Source organism: Cladosporium halotolerans (genome assembly GCF_011745625.1).
Source record: "Cladosporium halotolerans strain TM138-S3 chromosome Unknown Sca3, whole genome shotgun sequence".
Classification (NCBI taxonomy): domain Eukaryota; kingdom Fungi; phylum Ascomycota; class Dothideomycetes; order Cladosporiales; family Cladosporiaceae; genus Cladosporium; species Cladosporium halotolerans.
In genome coordinates, this window is record NW_027191454.1 from 250,001 (window position 1) to 263,525 (window position 13,525).

At 56.1% G+C, this 13,525-nt stretch overlaps 6 protein-coding genes across 6 annotated transcripts; 3 read left to right on the forward strand and 3 right to left on the reverse strand.

The window, feature by feature from the left end:
- Positions 1-90: 90 nt before the first annotated feature.
- On the reverse strand, positions 91-1,377 carry WHR41_01068 (uncharacterized protein; the record flags this gene model as incomplete). Its single annotated transcript, XM_069369674.1, has 1 exon — positions 91-1,377. One exon carries the CDS (start codon positions 1,375-1,377, stop codon positions 91-93), a length of 1,287 nt encoding a protein of 428 aa, XP_069233363.1.
- A 294-nt stretch (positions 1,378-1,671) lies between these two features.
- WHR41_01069 (uncharacterized protein) lies at positions 1,672-2,465 on the forward strand (the record flags this gene model as incomplete). Its single annotated transcript, XM_069369675.1, has 2 exons — positions 1,672-1,874; positions 1,930-2,465. The coding sequence occupies exons 1-2, from the start codon at positions 1,790-1,792 to the stop codon at positions 2,463-2,465; spliced, it is 621 nt and encodes a 206-aa protein (XP_069233362.1). The 5' UTR covers positions 1,672-1,789.
- Positions 2,466-4,295: 1,830 nt separating this feature from the next.
- WHR41_01070 (uncharacterized protein) lies at positions 4,296-6,416 on the forward strand (the record flags this gene model as incomplete). Its single annotated transcript, XM_069369676.1, has 5 exons — positions 4,296-4,390; positions 4,455-5,152; positions 5,205-5,603; positions 5,659-5,746; positions 5,800-6,416. 5 exons carry the CDS (start codon positions 4,296-4,298, stop codon positions 6,125-6,127), a joined length of 1,608 nt encoding a protein of 535 aa, XP_069233127.1. The 3' UTR covers positions 6,128-6,416.
- Positions 6,417-6,765: 349 nt separating this feature from the next.
- On the reverse strand, positions 6,766-8,508 carry WHR41_01071 (uncharacterized protein; the record flags this gene model as incomplete). The annotated part of the gene is made up of 1 exon (XM_069369677.1): positions 6,766-8,508. One exon carries the CDS (start codon positions 8,506-8,508, stop codon positions 6,766-6,768), a length of 1,743 nt encoding a protein of 580 aa, XP_069233128.1.
- Positions 8,509-8,891: 383 nt separating this feature from the next.
- WHR41_01072 (uncharacterized protein) lies at positions 8,892-12,157 on the reverse strand. The gene is made up of 2 exons (XM_069369678.1): positions 9,602-12,157; positions 8,892-9,545 (listed from the first exon to the last, which is right to left on the reverse strand). The coding sequence occupies exons 1-2, from the start codon at positions 12,075-12,077 to the stop codon at positions 9,184-9,186; spliced, it is 2,838 nt and encodes a 945-aa protein (XP_069233129.1). The 5' UTR covers positions 12,078-12,157; the 3' UTR covers positions 8,892-9,183.
- Positions 12,158-12,328: 171 nt separating this feature from the next.
- Positions 12,329-13,324, forward strand: WHR41_01073 (uncharacterized protein). Its single transcript, XM_069369679.1, has 3 exons — positions 12,329-12,480; positions 12,535-13,068; positions 13,122-13,324. Exons 1-3 carry the CDS (start codon positions 12,475-12,477, stop codon positions 13,248-13,250), a joined length of 669 nt encoding a protein of 222 aa, XP_069233130.1. The 5' UTR covers positions 12,329-12,474; the 3' UTR covers positions 13,251-13,324.
- The last annotated feature ends 201 nt before the right edge of the window (positions 13,325-13,525 follow it).

Here is a 13,525-nt window from a genome sequence, read left to right on the forward strand (position 1 = left end):
ACTCTTCATGCTCCCCAGGGTTTCCGATTTCGCCGTCTGCTGTTAATACATGACTAAGAGCATCCCGAACTGCCATTCGAGACTCGCTGTTCATGGTCTATTGACCAGCCTGACAGCCGCCATGGCGTCCAGCATCGCCATTTGGCTGTGACTCGTAGGACACTCGAACGGGCCCTTCCACCAGGGTCCATACTGCCCATTGCCGTTGGTGTTACGCTCTTGCAGAGAATGATAATTGATATTGACGAAGGTCTTGATCCAGCGAGCCTCTTGATGCGCAGCTTCATCAGGAGGATTCAGCCGGGTGATAGTCTCGTACAGAGTGCCCATGTGTCGCATGAAAACGCTCTTGAACCCTATGCAGTCGTTGTTCTCCATTGGATTGTTTTGGCCTTTTCTCCACTGACCACATTCAGTGAGCACACCGTCTTCTTCAACCCAGCCGAGATTCTTGAGGCCCTTGTGCGCCATGTGAATTGCAAGCTTGAGGTACTCCATCTGCCCAGTGACCTCGTACAAGCCTGCGCAAGCAGAAATGGTGGTGCCAGTCAGATAGGAGAAAGTCCAGTCTCTCTTCTCACCCCTTTTCAGCAGTATATTGTCCGTCACCAAGCCCTCCTTGGGCTTGTACATGACCCTCAAGATCCAGCCCAAAGAGCACCTCGCAGCCTCAAGGTATTCCTCGAAACTTCCTCCATGGCCACCATCTGCACCTAATCCCATAGCATCCATCATCTTACCCAACCTGGGGTGCTTTTGATGAAGTCCATGTCCGCCACCGCCACCTTGGTGGTGCGGTTGCTGTCGTTCAATCAAAGCCAACCGTGCCGATAATTCCACATACAATCCAGTCGTAATACTGTTCACCTGCCAGTCGCCCTCTCTCGTTGTCCAAAAGAGCGCACCCTCCATATCCCACTCGCGAAACTGATACTGGCCTTTCTTAATCACACACCCTCTCCTCCGCATATACTCCCAGATCCCCACCGCCTTCTCCAAAAACCATCCATCACCCCCCAAAGCATACAAATCAAGGCACAGCACGCCCCACCAAAGCGTATCGTCGTTAAACTCATTAATGAATCCACGCCGGTGGCTTTCGCAGTTCTTGACGGCCTGTGCCAGCCGCGGGTAATTGTGCGTGCTGCGGTGCGACCACAGGTCATGAAGAGCCATGGCTGTGTACCCGTTCGCCGTCTGCCACCAGCCGATGCCGCCCATCTCGCCGTTGGGCTGCTGGGAGCACATGTACATGTCAATTGCCCGCTGTGTGACTTGAGGCATGTCCTGCGGTACGGGACGGTCGCGGTCGGCCCAGAGAGGAGGCTGGTGATTGCCGTTGAGGGCGGCTTTGAAGGCGTGGTCAAACTCGGACATCGTCTGCTTGTTTATCTGGTTATGAGAATGTATGCCGAATGATAGACGTATTATATTCAGGATGTGCCGTAGCGATTGAGTGTGAGCGGCAAAAACGAGAGCGAGACGGCGACGACAATTTGATAATTACTTATAAAATCATACGAATACTTGGACCAAAGGCGGAGATGTCTTGACCGCGAAATACTGGGCCACGGTCTTAGTGTTGACGAAGCAGACGTCACTTCTGGTGGACCCTGATGTTTGCTTGGAGCCGATCAGCTTCACATGTCATCAGCCCTACGAGCCGACTTCTCTCCTTCGCAAGACAACCAGGCTTGTCCTGATACCTCACAGCTCGTACCCGGCATTATGATACCACCAGTTGCGGAAGACGGGTGAAAGGGCAAAAGAATCTCCCCGTCGGAACATCATGGCGGACTGGATACAGCAGTACACCGCCGCCCTCGAGGAGCGGGACGCGCGAGAACAGGCGCACAAGCCGTACATCGACGCTTGTACGTACCATGCAATAGTCTTGTAGATATGCTCATGCTAAACCACTTCGCATAGATACTGCTCTCGCCGACCGCCAAGCACAGCTCTCCGCCCCTCCGCCCGCCTCGGCACCTGCATCACCCAACCCCCAGGCCCAGCTCTCGTCCTCACGAGAAAGCAGCCGCGCGCCAAACAAACCGTCCGACCCATCCACCGCCGCCGCCACTTCTGACCTCCTCAGCACCCTCCGAGCAGACCTCACCTCGACCCAAAAAGCGCGCCTAGCGCTGCAAAACCAGCTCGCAGACCTAACCGCGCAGCTCAGCGCGCTCACCCTGTCGCAGCGGACGTCTGCGGCACAAATCGCGGCGCTGACAAAAGGCAAGCTGGAAGCCGAGCGCAAGCTGCGCGACCGCGACGAGGAGCTGCGCGGCAAGAACAAGATGGTCGAGCAGGCGCAGGACGAGATGGTCGCGCAGGGGTTGCAGATGAACCTCGCGGAGCAGAGGAGCGAGAGGCTGGAGAGGGAGAATCGCGAGCTGGTGGAGAGGTGGATGAAGAGGATGGGGGAGGAGGCGGAGAGGGTGAATCGCGATTCGAGGTGGGAGTGATGAGGGGATGGATTTCGCATATGGAGAAGAGATGCGAGAGCGCTGGCGGATTGGGAAAGCTGACGAGGGGCCTTGCGATGGTTGCAGCATACCTAACACAGTGGAACTCTGAGACGACGCGGCCTCTGCTGTCACTGCGAACGAATACTGATTCTTGCATTGCTAGGCGACACACGGGCTTTGAGCTTCATAAGGTGGTTGCTTTCCCTCCAAGTCGCCATGCATTTCTTGCCGTAAGCCGGCTTTATGCGACTTTATGCAGTGGTGAGCTTGAGCGTCGCAGGTCTTTGAGCCCCGGAAGGATCAGGCTCTTGCAACCTCGACGATCTCAGGAAACGTGTGGGCACCCGATGTACCCTATAAGCATGACAAAATATCGTCTGGTAGCTTTGCGCTTACGCCGAGTCCTCGGAACATACCCGGTGAGCATTTGCTCCCCGTCAACTACGAGACAGCGCAATCATGTCAAGACCTGCGCCTTGTGGCGGCGCGCCGAGTAACCGCAATCCGCCTGATATACTTGCAAAAACGGAAAGCGAGGAGCACTTGGTCTCAATTTCAGCTCCACCTTCGCCCACGGAGCTGAGGCCGGGAGACCAATTCGCAACTAAAGGAACATCTGAAGTGCGCGCGCTATCAACCGCCGATCTCTCCGGGATGCCACGTCCGTGGGCAGGGTCGCAGCGCCGCACATGGTCTCCGCATTTAGTGGCGCGTCAATTCGGTGGCTCTGAGTGGAGGTTTGAGGGCTCAGTGTAGCACTGCAGTGTTGGAGCTTGCGAGTACGTTACTGAATGTTCCTCCAATGGCGGGGGCTGACTACCCTTGCGAGAATGCGGAGTTCCTTGGCTGCCCTACACAAACCTGACGGGTATCACGCGTGTTGGTAGGAGCTCGCCTCTCGCTCTGGAAACATCAGTGGGTTGATGACAACATGATGCGTCGTGCTTTGGCGTGATTCGTCTGGTGCACTAAAGATGCTCACTTCTTGCTGCCAGTCTGGGCATTCACTTCGGACAATCCAAGGTCGAGCTTCACTCCGTTAAGCTCACAGTAACCGAAGTCAAATAAGGACAAGCGAAAAGCCAAGCTGCAAGCCACGGCTTGCCGTTATCCGGAGTGAAGTGAATCCACTCGATGTGCTGCAAGGAAGACGTAGAAAAATGCAGACTTGCATCCGGAAAGACACTTTTGAAAATCTAGGGAGTGTACGGAGAACGTCGAGATAGCGTCTCAAAGGTGTCCATGCACCTGCAGGAACCCCATGGGCCGCTAGAACCCCAAGAGATGGTGGGAGGCGGAGAGGTGGAGATGCCGGCGATTAGGGTGAGCACCGCGCCGCTGACGACAGAAGCCATGAGTGGAGTGTCATCCCAATCGAAGGGTTTCGTTTTGACTGTACAAGCGGTCGAAGAAGAAGAGGCCTCACCGCGGTGGCCCTTGCATTCCGGCTGGCACATGGCTCTCGCATGACACAGTGGGATTGATGATTGGCCGGCTACCTGGACAACGGCGGTCGCCTGCAGGCATGTGCATCCCCAGGCCGTACGTGTCCACGTACCCGATGTACTTCATTGCATATGTTGCTCCCGGTAGGGTCTGCTGAACCGGCGTTACGAGCCTGCGGCATAAGGACGTCGCGTGACGCTCCCACCACCGCAGCTCCTTCCCGAGCACCTGCCCGCGAAACATAAAACCTTCGGCGCGCACGCGACCCGTGACAACACCTCGATCTTCCGCTGTTGCGTTACACACAAGCATCGAACAACGACCTCGACCCACCTCTGACCTACGCTGGGTACTCATTACACCAACACACACTCGCCCGCCATGGTGAAGCAATTTGGCAACGTCTATTTCATATCCGCCATCGCCATCATTGGCGGTGGCCTCTTTGGCTTCGACATCAGCTCCATGAGCGCGATGTAATTCGAACCCTTTGAACCCTTTCGTACTCACAGTTGCAAACACAAGCTCACGCGTTGTTAGTATCGCCACTCCCAACTACCTCAACTACTTCAACCAGGGTCCCATTCCTGGCCGCGGCCCACGCTCCGATGTTCAGGGCGGCATTACTGCCTCAATGGCTGGGGGCTCCTGGCTCGGTGCACTTTGCTCGGGATTCATTTCTGACAGGTTTGGGCGCAAGAGTGCTATTATGATCGGCTCTGTCATCTGGATCATTGGCTCTATCATTATCTCTGCTTCTCAGAATATCGCTATGCTCATCGTGGGTCGCATCATCAACGGCTTCTGCGTTGGCATCTGTTCTGCTCAGGTTCCGGTCTACATCTCTGAGATCGCCCCGCCGTCCAAACGCGGTCGCCTTGTTGGCATGCAGCAGTGGGCTATTACCTGGGGCATTATGATAATGTTCTACATCTCCTACGGCTGCTCCTTCATCAAAGGCACGGCCTCCTTCCGCGTCCCTTGGGCACTGCAGATGATCCCAGCTATCATTCTATTCATCGGCATGATGTTCCTCCCAGAATCTCCTCGCTGGCTTGCCACGAAGGATCGCTGGGAAGATTGCGAGCGCGTCCTTGTCCTTACTCACGGCAAAGGTGACCCTCACAGCCCATGGGTCGCTCGAGAGTACAATGAAATCAAGCAGTGGCTTGAAATTGAGCGCCAGGCCAAACACATAAGCTACCTCGAACTCCTCAAGCCCCGCTACATCAACCGCAGTACGTATTTATAGGATTTGGCGTACCAGAACGAAGCTGATTACGTTTACAGCGCACATTGGACTCTTCACCCAGATTTGGTCGCAACTCACTGGTATGAATGTCATGATGTACTACATTACCTATGTCTTCGCAATGGCAGGCTTAACGGGCGACCAACTCCTCATTTCATCCTCTATTCAATACGTCATCAACGTGGTCATGACCGTGCCTGCTCTGATCTGGGTTGATCGCATCGGCCGTCGCCCTACACTCATGGTCGGATCCATTCTCATGATGACTTGGCTTTTCGCCAACGCTGGCATCCTCGCTGTCTACGGCACATATCCTGGTCCTGATGGTGTTGGCGGCATCAAAGAGGCATCGACCGAAGTCTCAGGCGCTGCTTCTAAAGCGGTCATTGCTTGTTCCTATCTGTTCGTTGCCTCATTCGCGCCCACGTGGGGACCGGGTACGTTGACACCCCCATCAAATGCAATCGATGAGCTCGCTAACGTCAAACTTAGTCTCCTGGATCTACCCGCCTGAGCTGTTCCCAAATCACCTTCGCGGCAAGGCCGTCGCGCTCGCCACATCCGGCAACTGGGCCTTCAAGTGAGTTCGCCATACCCACCGCCATCCTTACGTCACTAACACCTTACTCCCAGCTTCGCCCTTGGCTACTTCGTCCCGCCCGCCTTCGTGAGCATCAGATGGAAGACCTACATCATCTTCGGCGTCTTCTGCGCCGCCATGACCATCCACGTTTTTTTCATGTTCCCCGAGACGGCCGGCAAGCCGCTGGAGGAGGTCAACGAGATGTTCGAGGACCCCAACGGTATCCGGTACATCGGCACCCCGGCCTGGAAGACCAAGAACTTCACCAGCCAGGTCGCGCGCATGGAGGATAACAAGGATATCCCGGAGAAGAGGAGCGACGAGTTCTCGCCCGTCCGCCACGAGAGCGTTGCTACGGAGCCGAAGAGCCAGGTTTGAGTGAGGCTGGCCTTCATATTCAGTGCACAGGGAGTTTGCTTGCGGATTACACTCGCGCAATTGGCATCAATGAAGAAAGAAAAAAAAAACACTACGGAGTGAGATCGTGTGCGGCGCACTGCAAATGCACGGGTCGATGTGAAAGATGCTGCGGCCCAGGCTGCTACAGCTTGCCTACCGACCATTAACGAAAACGATAAGTGACGATTGACTTCTTGCATTGAGTACTTCATGTGACTGCGCTCGTAAAGCGCAAGACACTAGCACTTGAATCCCTTTTCAAGCCTCACTTCTCTTCTCACTTCTCATGCGGTCTCGATGGTGATTTGTCAAAGTGATACGTGACATCTGTTTTCCAAATACAGCTGTTTCCATACTTCATTTGTTACACTTCTTGTATGCGAACACTGGCTCTTCCGTCAAGATCTTTAGGACGGTGATGAACTGGAATTATGAACGTCATCATTGGCATGATCTTCATTGAAGACCTTGTATTCCGCGTTTTGCTCATGAGCACATACAGAACGCCACCTCCCTCCCGCAAACCAGAACGAGAAAGCATAAAGTATGTACTCATACACTTGCGTAACCACAATGAAGCAACACCCTCTTCGCTGCGAAAAGAAAGCGCTCACCGTCTACTGCACCTTCGAAATCTTACAACTCCACCCACTCTCCTGGCTCAGCAGCGGCAGACTCGCGCCCAAACACCAACCCAGCTCATTCCCCTTAATCTTCTTCGCGATCTTCACCTCGCGATCAATCGGCATCTCGTAACCCGTGTGCAGCAGCGCCAGCATGAAGTTCAGATCCAAACAAGTATCGGGACGGTCGTTCAGCTCCTCCATCGCGCCAGGCACGCTCTCGAACACCTTCCAAGCGTCGCCGCCGGCGCAGACGCGTGAGGTCAGGGCGTGCAGCTCGCGTAGCGTGAAGGACTCCGGCATGCCGAGGGGCTGCGTGCGGTCGTAGAAGTAGGAGAAGAGGTAGACGTCCTCGCGCGCGAAGGTCTTCTCCAGGCTGGGCTGGTGGACGCCGTTGAAAGCGCAGGGCGCGATCTTGCACTCGGACTCCTTCTTGAGCGTCTTCTCCGCAAGCGCGCGGCAGTTGGCGGGCGCGGCGGCGGAGGTGGTCGAGGGCCCGGTCATGTTGACGGTCACTTGCTTGCCGAGCGGGTGGTTGTCGCTCAGCGGGACGTCGACCTGCTTGCTGCTGCCCGGGGCGAGGCAGGGGTTGGAGATGGGCTTGGTGAGCCAGGCTTTGCTCGTCGGGTTGTTCTCGTACATGCCTTCGACGACGACGCGGTGAAGATTGTTGCGGGCCTCCATGAGACCATAGCCGAGGTAGGAGTGCTGGTAGAGAGTGAAGTCGCGGCCGCCGAAGGAGAGGGCGTATTTGTGGTCGCCCTCGGCCATCTGCTCTGGGAGACCGCCGTCCTTCGCTTCGGGGAAGGTGGGCTGGAAGACGATCTGCGTGCTGCCGCCACCGAGGTCGAAGACGGCGGCAGTGGGAGTCTTGTCCGGGCCGCCGATCTTGCCGAGCAGGTAGTTGGTCGTGATCCAGGCGTAGACGCCCTCGTCCTTGCCGTCCATGACTTCCACGCCGCCCTTCTCGTCGCTGACGAGCGGGAACGGGTACTCGGTCTCCAGCCTGTGCCTGACAGCCTTCAGAATGGCGTCGCTCATCTCAGGGCCCAGTTTCCTCAGACCAGCCGTGGCCTTGACAGCAATCGGCGTGCATCCCTTGAGCTTATCCGGCACCTTCTCCATCGCCACCTCCAAAAGTACGTCCAGACTCTTCGCTGCGCCCTCCGCATCGCTTCCGTAGCTGCTCAAGCCGCTTCCACCATCCTTCTTCGCCGTCATCTTGAAATCCTCATTCTCCAGCTCCGGCGTCGGCCCGCAGTTGTTAAAGCGGTACACGTGGATCCTGCTCCCCGTGCTGCCCGCATCAACCATAAGCGCATACTGAATCAGCGGCTTGTTCTTGTCGTAGCTGCGCGTGCACTTCTGCGTGCCCGTGCTCGCATCGCTGGCAACATCGCCCCCTACGTTGGGCACCGCAGGCGTGTATCCCACATTGTTGCCGCCGCTGCCAGGCGCGATGTAGAACAGCACGAGAAGGACGAAGGCGACGACGCCCGCCGTCTTCAGGTACCGCGAGCGCTGCCCCTGATTCATCCAGGCGTTCCTCACTTTCTCGCTCATGGGCTCGGGCCGGGCGGGCTTGTCTTTGAGGGAAGACGGCGAAGGCGAGCCGGGCGCGAGGGTGGTTTCGCGCTTGGGGAGGACGGCGGAGCTACTACGGCGGCGCGGCGAGGAGAAGGAGACGTAGGACCAGACGGAGGGCCGGTGCTGGACGTCGGAGGAGCCGGTGGACATATACCTGGGTACCCGACTTGGAGTGTAGTGTACACCCTGGCTTCTTTCGAGTGGTGCACGTGTGCACGCAGTGCCGTTGTAGCTGTGAAGGCTCTTGTGCCAAGAGAAAGGAGAGACTCGAAAAGAAGCGAAAGGGCGCGCTGGATGTTGTTGTCGGGATAAGATTCGGGGCTGGACTTCAAATTGTTCGTCGGGATTGGGTACGAGGCTACATCTTTCCCCAAGCGATCGGCCCCTTCCCAATGGACCCTGGGCCGCGCAGCCCTGCGCTTACGCCACGCCGCGCCACGCCACGCCACGCCTACCTTACCTTATACCATGCAGGAGATTTTTATGTCATGAGGTACCTTACCTTTTCTTGTCCCGTGCATAATTATAGTAAAATTTGAGAAAGTCGAAGGCTGAAGCCTGGTGAGAACTCATTGTATGCAATTATCGGTATTACGTTCAATGCTTCGTAGAGTGAGGTCTATATACACAGGAGTAAGTGTAGCTACGCTGAACGCCGTCCATCAAATCCATAATAGGGGGGAATCAATTCTCAAGATCTTAGTGTGCGACAAGCAAAAGCATCGATGCCATGAGCGAGTCTTCCCGTGTCAACGCCTGCGCCATGAAACCGATCCAACACCATGTAAAATGCCTCCTCCTTCCCAGACCATCAATTGCAGCCTCTTAAGCATCGTACGCCGCCGCGATGCCAGGCGCCGGACCCTCCAAGTCCACCCTCTCGACTCTGGAGCGGATCTCCCTGCTCTCCCTCGTCAGGTTGCCGAAATACTTGCGCGCGACCTCGCTCTCGCTCTGCACCTTGCTGGTCTCCTTGCGCTGCTCCTGCAGGTTCTCGACGTTTCGCTGCAGGCCTTCGCGCAGCTTGTCGGCAGGGTACTTGAGCGCGCGGCGCACCTCGGTCGAGATTCGCGTGGCGTTCGAGTGCGTGTAGTCCAGAGCCTCCAGCTGGGCTGAGAGCTTGGCTGAGAGGCGGCGGGGAAGAGTGTGTGGGATCTGCGAAAGCGTGTAGCTGATACCGAGAACGGCTGCGATGGGGTGTTAGCTTCATGAGATGCATAGCCTGACGTGACGAAAGACTTACCAGTGAGAATCAAGCCAGGAATCAAGAGGCGGCGCATATTGTTCGCCCCGACAAGTCTTGTCGCAGTCAAGGCACCGTCTACCCAGCCGACACCGCCAATCATCCTCGTTCCAACAACACCAGCGACAGTGACTGCCATGCTGGTGGACGCGACCTTCTCCTGCCTCTCCCAAATGCTCGCCACGTCGAAAAAGTCCCAAAGCTCTGGCTCAAACTCGACCTGTCTGACCAAGGCATCCCGCTTACTCCTGAACATCTTCTCCGACCTGAAAGTCAGATCGGTGTACGAGTCTCCGAGGTGAAGTAGACCGAGTTGCTTGATTCCAGAGACGCCCTGCACAGTCTTCTCGCGGCCGCGGGCTTCACACCATCTGACCGTCTCGGTGATGTGGTTCAGCATAGCAACCTTGAGGTCATCGGCGTAGTTGTACGCGCCGAAGATACCGGGGTACTCCACGCCAAGGTCGTTCTCGGCGACGTGTGCGATGGATGAGTTGAGGGTGCCGCGGGTGAGGTCGTACACCTCTTGGCCTGTTGTCTCAATCTGCGTGGCCACGTCTTCGTCTGCCTGGCTGCGCGCCTTCTTAGATTTCTCGAAGACGGGTTCCAGGTCCTGGAGTTCCTTCGTGACACGGTCGTACTCGCTCTGTGCAACGTCCTTGTTCACGCTGGCGAGGGTGCTGAGGTCGCCAAGGACGTTCATCAAGTACGTCTTGGCCGGCGCCAGCTTCGAGCGTGCCCTCTTCTCGAGAACGAAACGGCGTAATGAGGCTTCCAGCTCGTCGAAGTCTTGCTGCTTTTCCTTCTCCTTCCCTTTACCTTTACCCTTCGGTGGCGACCCGGAATCGCCGTGCTTTCCAGTGTCGTTGTCATCGTCATCGTCGTTGTCGCCTGGGTTCTTGCCACTGTCGTCGAAAGAGGAACTACCGCTGCCGCTGCCGCCAGGGCCTCCTGGACCAGGACCGCCACCTTGTACCACTGGAATCGCATTACTCGACACAAAATGTACGAGCTCCGACGACTCCTTGAATGTTGCCGGGCTGAGATGGGCGACCTGCTTCAAAATCATCTCCTGGCATCGCTTCTGATCGCGAATCATGTCGAAACCGTTCACGACCATGAACATGTATGCCTTTTCTCTTGCAGCGTTGAAAATGAACTCCTTGGCCGATAGTGTGAAGTGGTTGGCTGCGGAAACAACGAAAACAACGACATCAATCTCTTCTTGACGTGCAAATACAGCCGTCGTCTTGAGAGAATCGTTGTTCAATCCAGGAGCATCGATCAATGCAATGTCAACTACTCCGTTGTTGAGCAGTGATTGATCTACCGGCCGGATGTCCCTAATATAGACCTTGCATTGCGACCAACGATCGCCGTCGATGACGATTTCCTCCAGCTGCTTGAGCGGGTATACTTGGTATGTGCTCTCGTCGTTGCGATTGTAAACGAAACCGTGCGGGATAGCATGGACTTCCTCGACTCCAGTGTTTTCGCGGGCATCCAACACCTCGCAGAAGATGCTGGTACATGGTTGCTGATCCTCGGGCAAGACCTTGCGACGAAGTAGAGCGTTGCAGAAGGTAGACTTTCCTGCATTGAGATCTCCCGTTACCAGGACCTTACTTGAGGTATCCTCAATTCTTTCGCGGAGAGAGAAGAGATGGCGAATGCTGTTGTTGATCTGGTTGTCCAGAAGAGAAGCGACTGAGGTCTTCTCCAGCGAATGCACGATCTCGGTCTGAGGCAGGCCTTCCATTTTAAGCTCAATCTTCAGAACGGAGAACTGCTGCGCAAGCTGAGGAGTGACCAGGCGAGGAGCGATTTTTGTTTCCCGCTTGGTGGCATCTCCGCTCGATTCGGCAGACTGAGACTCCCCAAGCGATGTGCCAGCCCTCCTCATCATCGGTCGAGCAGGCTCCTCAGACGCGCGGCTGCTGTCCTCAACTCCTCGGTTGTTGTCCATAGTCGACTGAGTGTGGTGTAGCCCTGGCCTAGGAGCATTTCGCTGCCCTGGTGGGGAAGGCGGCCTCTGGACGGTCGGGTAATGCGCCGGCCATTTCGTGTTCATCTCTTGTAGCTTCTTCATAGTCTCCACGGTCTGATTGATCGCCCGGCCAAGCGCTGTGCGGTTCTGATTGTAAAAGAGCTGGTGCACATGGCTCGCCAGCGCCTTTCTCTCATGCTCGGAGGCTGCGCTGCCCTCTCCTGCTCCCAAAGGCGTATGCGCTGGTGTGTAGCGGTCCTGCGACGGGCCAGGGTGCCATGCGTTCTCCGTGTTCTCATCGCCCGTCATGCTGCCGCCGTATCCAGAATCTTCGTCGAGGATTGCCTGCAATCTCGCTGCGCTTTCGGATGTCGAGCCAGATCCTACGGTCATGTACTGAGGACGGCCGCCAGCGCCACGCGGGTTGTTGGAAGAGCTGCTGGCGCCAGGACTGGCGTTGCCGCTGCCGAAGGGGTTGTCGGAGCTCATGATGGTGTGTTTGTTGCGGGGATCACCTCATGGCAGAGCATAAAAGAAGTGAAGGGTTTCGCGGTGGCGGATAAATCGTTCCACATGCCTTGAATTGTTTGATGACCGCAGCGACTGCAAGAGGCGCAGCGGCAAGTCCCGGGAAGCAGAATCCGGGGCCGGGCTTTGCCGTGAAGCCGTGATTGGAGGGCACGCTGGGCTCCACTGTTGCCTCACTGCGACTGCGACTGCGAGGCACGAGATAAAGCCGCGGAGCATACATAAACAACACTGCGACCTGCCCCAGTCAACACTGTCAAGCTTTCTGGGAGCTAGGAGATTGGTACTCTATTCATTTCATCGAGCGGTCCTTGCATCCGCAGCAGGAAGCGGAAGCAAATCAGGTCATTCTTCAACCATGAATGTATGCGCCCACAATGCAAACGACTACAGGATCATTTCTGACCACTCTTGACAGATCGTCGAATGGGCATTCGGCAAGCGCATGACGCCCGCAGAGCGTCTGCGCAAGCATCAGCGCGCACTCGAGAAGACGCAACGTGAGCTCGACCGCGAGCGGACCAAGCTGGAGAACCAAGAGAAGAAGCTGGTGCAGGATATCAAGAAGAATGCAAAGAACGGTCAGATGGGCGCGGTCAAGGTTCAGGCGAAGGATCTGGTTCGCACGCGACGCTACATTCAGAAGTTCTACCAGATGCGCACCCAGCTGCAGGCGATTAGTTTGCGCATTCAGACCGTGCGGAGCAACGAGCAGATGATGCAGAGCATGAAGGGCGCGACAAAGCTTCTGGGCAGCATGAACAAGCAAATGAACCTGCCGGCGCTGCAGCGAATTGCTATGGAGTTCGAGAAGGAGAACGACATCATGGATCAGAGACAGGAGATGATGGACGACGCTATTGACGATGTGACTGGGTTGGAAGATGAGGAAGAAGGAGAGGAGGTTGTGAACCAGGTTCTTGACGAGATCGGAGTGGACCTTGGGCAATCGGTAAGTGGCGTTCGGTGCATACCTCTGCGCAAACAAGCTAACGCTGGAAACAGCTTGGAGAGACACCTCAAGGGCTACAAGGCCAGAAGGTCCAGGAGGGTAGGGTGGCGCAGGCTGTTGGTGGTGGCGGTGATCCTGGCGATGATGACCTGCAAGCACGCCTTGACAGCTTACGAAGATAAGATGATTTTTACGATAAACGATTGATTGTGTGCGAACGTATACCCATATCGAGCTAAGCTCAACCAGCTACACATGCATGCCTTTAAGATTCCGCTGTGATGATTAACATGTTCTCAAAGAACCGCGGCGTCAGGCCAATTGTATATGTAGGAATATTTTACCAGCTTGCGTGCACTCTCCCACCAGGCGCAAAAGAATGTCGCGTGTGCACGTCCCGTTCCTGGCATTATCAAGCTGTTGCTGCTGTCATGCACACGTCGCTTGTCGGGTCGAG

What these genes read in the sequence shown, in the direction of transcription:
- WHR41_01072 (XM_069369678.1), bottom strand. Translation starts at nt 12,077, where the DNA reads ATGAGCTCCGACAACCCCTTCGGCAGCGGCAACGCCAGTCCTGGCGCC. An exon ending in TCCTGGCTTGATTCTCACTG is followed by an intron (nt 9,546 to 9,601) that starts GTAAGTCTTTCG and finishes ACCCCATCGCAG; the next exon opens with CCGTTCTCGGTATCAGCTAC.
- WHR41_01073 (XM_069369679.1), top strand. An exon ending in GAGTGGACCTTGGGCAATCG is followed by an intron (nt 13,069 to 13,121) that starts GTAAGTGGCGTT and finishes CGCTGGAAACAG; the next exon opens with CTTGGAGAGACACCTCAAGG.